Raw genomic sequence first — 4,300 nt, 5'->3', positions numbered from 1 at the left:
ATATATATATATATATATATATATATATATATATATATATATATATATATATCGGACTAAATGGAGTAACTGAAAACCATTTTTTCCCTTATTTTCAAACAGCCTTTGTTTATTTAAAATCTGCAAAGTTAAAAAAAATCAAAAATCCTTAAGAACATAAGAATGCCTTTAAATTTAAAATGTATTCTTTGCTGTTTTATGTTTTTCAAATACACCCATAACACATAAGAAATGCATGAACTTAACACATTGTATTAAACAAGTGTGTTTTCAAAATTCCAAGTTTGTGTTTCCAGTGGTTGGTCAAAAATGTATATTAAAGGGGTCCTATTATGCTCTTTTACAAAGTCTTGATCTTGTTTTGGGGGTGTACTAGAACATGCTCTCATGCTTGGTGGTTCGAAAAACGAATTATTTTCACATAATGTACATTATTAAAATACCTTTCTCCCCAGCCTGGCACAAACGGCTCGATTTGTTCTGGCTTTGATGAAGGTCCGCCTTCAGAAAAACAAAATGTGTTGTGATTGGTTAGCTGTCCCAGTGTGTTGTGATTGGCGAACAGCTTAGACGGTGTTTCAGTACTGCCACCCCCTTGCTCAGTCTTTCAACAAAAGCTTTTTGGCGAATCCGGCAGGCACTGTACTCCCTCATGTTGTGGAAGCTGTTCTCAGTAAAATGCGCAGCACACAATTGCAAATTGGGGTTATAATGCTCAGGAACAGAGTTAAAAAATAAATTGCAACCACTGTTAACTGACATCATCCGCTTTCGGAAGCCCAAACAAAGACGTTTGGGCACGGAGGTGAAAAAAACAGCGTTCAGGCGGTTGCGCACCAGGTGAGAAGCGCAGCGTTGCGTCGCGCCACATCTTTAAAATTCAAATACATTATTTTCTATGAGTGTAGGCACACCGGCGGCGCCCAGCTACGTCGTGTTGTATTTGTAAGAAGTGTTGTAGACATGCCGAAAATTTTACACTACAGCACAGCAGCTCTTCTTCTTGGTTTTCTCTGATGCATTAACTCTGCAGCAGCGCTTCTTCTTCGTCGTCTCGTCTGATGCACTCACTCAACCAAGCGTTCTAACCACGACCTCGCCCCTCCCCACCCCCCAACCATTCGAATTTCTGTAGGCGGGAATTATTTTTTATGATATTCTAATGGGCCGCTTTGTGATATCACAAAGCCCGGAAAACAAACGCTGTAGTCCAAACGAGCCGTACGTTGTAGTTCTTGAAAAGGGATTTTTAAAAAACGAAATACCTCCCTTTGTAGTGAACTTTGAGATTTGTAACTTTCTAGATCTTTTTTTATGCCCAAACATACACACTACACACTGACTAAAATTCAAAAAGTGACAAAGCATAATAGGACCCCTTTAAATAAAATGTCAAGTAGTCGGATGAGTGGTAACATCATTAACTTTCAGCATAATGCAGGAATTCATTCAAATTGGTTTCTAACATTTTCAGGATTTTTGCCATCGCAAATAATCTGCCAGGATTAATTTGTGTTCTATTTCTTTGTTGAATTTGCGCAGGTTCCAGTGCTGGAGCAGGCAGCGGTGAATTCCATGTGTATAGACATCTGCGCCGTCGGGAGTATCAGAGACAAGACTTCCTGGAACGAATTTCTGACAAGGTTTATTTTTTCCCTAAAGCATATATGATAATCAAGTAGGAGCTGCTTTACCATTTATAGATGTTACTAGTTCAATTTACACTAAGAAAAGGTGAAAATATAATGTCCTCAGCATTGTTACAAAACAGTATCTATATGAATGATGGGTGAAGCCTATGTAATGCTTTTTTGGTGATTTGCAGTAGTGTTTTTTCTTTCCCAGTCCTCCCTGAGACTTTTTTAAAACTTTAAATTACTGCCACTGAACAGAAATAAATCCAGGTGCTTTAGTGGAATGCGGATCCACCTGTTATTTGTAGCGGCTTAAATAACAGAATTTGGGTGTGAGCAGCGGTGGATCTGCTCAGCTCTCCAGCTCACAGGTGCACAAGACAGACGTTTTACTGTTGCTGTGACAATCATGTAAATCAAGCAAAATTGTATTGAATTTGTCAATGTAATATTCCGGTGGGTTATGCGTTGTTCCCCACTATTGCGTTTCCTTTGGAAATACACTTACATCAAAAATCAACTCCTATACATTTGTCACACCAAGTTCCTCTTTTTTACACGTACTATTGGAAAGTCAGATTCATTCAAGTGAAATTTGATTGAAATTTTGATTTACTCTACCGTTCAAAAGTTTGGTTTTTGTTCAATTTTAAAAGAAGCTTCTTGCGCTCCGCAAGGCTGCATTTATTTGATCAATACAGTAATATTGTGAAAAATTATTGCAATATAAACGACTATTTTCTATTTTAATTTGTTTTCAAATTTTGTAAAACCATTACTATAATCTTCAGTGTCTCGTGATCTTTTAGAAATCATTCTAATATGCTGATTTGGTGCTCGGGAAACATTTATTATTGTTATTATTATTAATGCTGAGACGTTTTTGCTGCTTAATATTTTTTGTGGAAACGGTGATGGATTTTTGCTAGATTCTTAGATGAATGGAAAGTTTAAAAGAGCAGCATTTATTTGAAATAGATATCTTTTGTAACATTATAAATGTATTTTCTGTCACTTGATAAATGCAATGCATTCTGGCTGAATAATTTAAAACTTGAAATAAACTTGTTTCAGTATAAATTGATTAAAAATGACTTTTGCCAACACTATTTGCATAGAGTATGTTCGGGGTCTTCAACATAGCCTGGGTTGATGGTGGTCCCTCGCCTAAAAAAATCAAAATGTAGTACAGTTGGTATTGGTTCACAAATAGTTTCTTTTACTCTTGCAGCAAAAGCTGGATGAAGAATATATTGAGAAGGTGAAAGAAAACCAAAAGGCTGCTGAAGAAAGAACAGCCAAACGCAGAAAGAAGAGGTTTGCAAAATACTGTCTTGTCTGTTTTAGATACTTCAGAATCATTAGAGAACTAATTTAGAAGTTTATTTTGTGTGTTTCGGAATCTGTTCTTTTGCGTCATTTAGAGAAAAGTTGAAACAAAAGAAGCTGATGGCCAAGAAAGCCAAGATGGAGAGCCAGAAAGAAGGAGGTACGAGATAATGAAATTATCTTAGAAATCCACCCCATTCTTCCTTGAACGCCAGCTGGAAGACATCTACTAACCATGAGTGTCTGAACACTTAAGTAAACCAATATTTTATAATACTAAAATTATTATTTAAGTGTAGTTAATCGAGCTGACTGATTTTTATACATTTTCTCTGTTGTGTCAAAAAAGCTAAATAAATCCTCAGTGATTCAGTGTTGTAAAATAAAACATAAAAACATCGGTGAGGGTGAATGTTTATTATGAGCGCTATATTTAAAAGTGCTGTTTATGGATGGCAGCACAGGTCATCATAATCATCATTATAGTAACTGCAGTTCTTGAATTTCAGCATTCATCTAAGCAGTGAGTAATAATGTTTGTTGTGTCAGCAGGCTCAGAGGAGAAGTCATCATCCTCTGCTTCTGAAGAAGAAGAGCAAGAAGATGATGCAGAAGTGCCCAGCTTCATCATGGGGAAGAGGTGACCGAATGAAAGGATGGAAGTATCCAGCATATACTCCGGTACAATACCAGAAACACCTCCAGCAGGGAACATTTAGTGACCTGTGCGTAAAAATACTCAAAACCAGTCTGGAATCAATGTTTCAGAAGTGCGTTCATCCTTTGTCAGCTGTTCAACATTTGAGGTGGACATTGGAAAAGCTGAATGTTTTTCTTTCATTGGAGTGCTGGTGATAAAATAATGTGACCAGGATAGACTTTTATTCTGTTGTAAATATGTATTTTGTTTTAATAAACAACAAAGGGAATAGTTTAAAGTTTCATGGAACATTGTTCTCACTGTCCCTTTTAACTGCTTCTGCTTTTCCATTATATGAATAAATTATATTTAAAAAGTTATAATTGAAACGTTGTTTAAAATGGTAATATATTACAATTGTATTGTTTTTACTGTATTTTTAATGCAGCCCCCCCCCCCAAGGCTGAGTATGTATTATATCACTTCACAGGGTTTCTGCAAGTCTTAAGAGTCTTAATTCACCCTTTCACAATTTAAAGCCTAAAAAAGGTCTTAAATGAGAGCACAAAGTATTTTAAATTCTTAAAGTAATGACATTAAATGTTACACGCATTGAAGAAAAAACAAAAAACTCTATATTGTAGTTTTGTCTTTCAGTACAAATATCTAAACGACCTAAAATCAGGATACTTTACTC

The 4,300-nt window shown here is 35.9% G+C and overlaps 1 protein-coding gene across 2 annotated transcripts in view; it reads left to right on the top strand.

Moving 5' to 3' along the window:
- The window catches only part of prkrip1 (PRKR interacting protein 1), a 6,551-nt gene extending 2,627 nt beyond the window's left edge, over positions 1 to 3,924 (top strand). The window contains exons 3-6 of one of the 2 annotated variants that reach the window (XM_016292760.1): positions 1,543 to 1,643; positions 2,866 to 2,951; positions 3,059 to 3,123; positions 3,513 to 3,924. In XM_016292760.1, the coding sequence (XP_016148246.1) occupies positions 1,543 to 1,643; positions 2,866 to 2,951; positions 3,059 to 3,123; positions 3,513 to 3,607 (347 nt within the window). In that variant the 3' untranslated portion in view covers positions 3,608 to 3,924. The remainder of the gene's footprint in view (positions 1 to 1,542; positions 1,644 to 2,865; positions 2,952 to 3,058; positions 3,124 to 3,512) is intronic. The other variant, XM_016292761.1, reaches the window with a different exon arrangement.
- The last annotated feature ends 376 nt before the right edge of the window (positions 3,925 to 4,300 follow it).

This window comes from Sinocyclocheilus grahami, unplaced genomic scaffold, assembly GCF_001515645.1.
Source record: "Sinocyclocheilus grahami isolate Dianchi unplaced genomic scaffold, SAMN03320097.WGS_v1.1 scaffold291.1, whole genome shotgun sequence".
Taxonomy (NCBI): Eukaryota; Metazoa; Chordata; class Actinopteri; order Cypriniformes; family Cyprinidae; genus Sinocyclocheilus; species Sinocyclocheilus grahami.
Note: the sequence above shows the minus strand (reverse complement) of the source record. Positions and strands in the feature narration are given on the sequence as shown.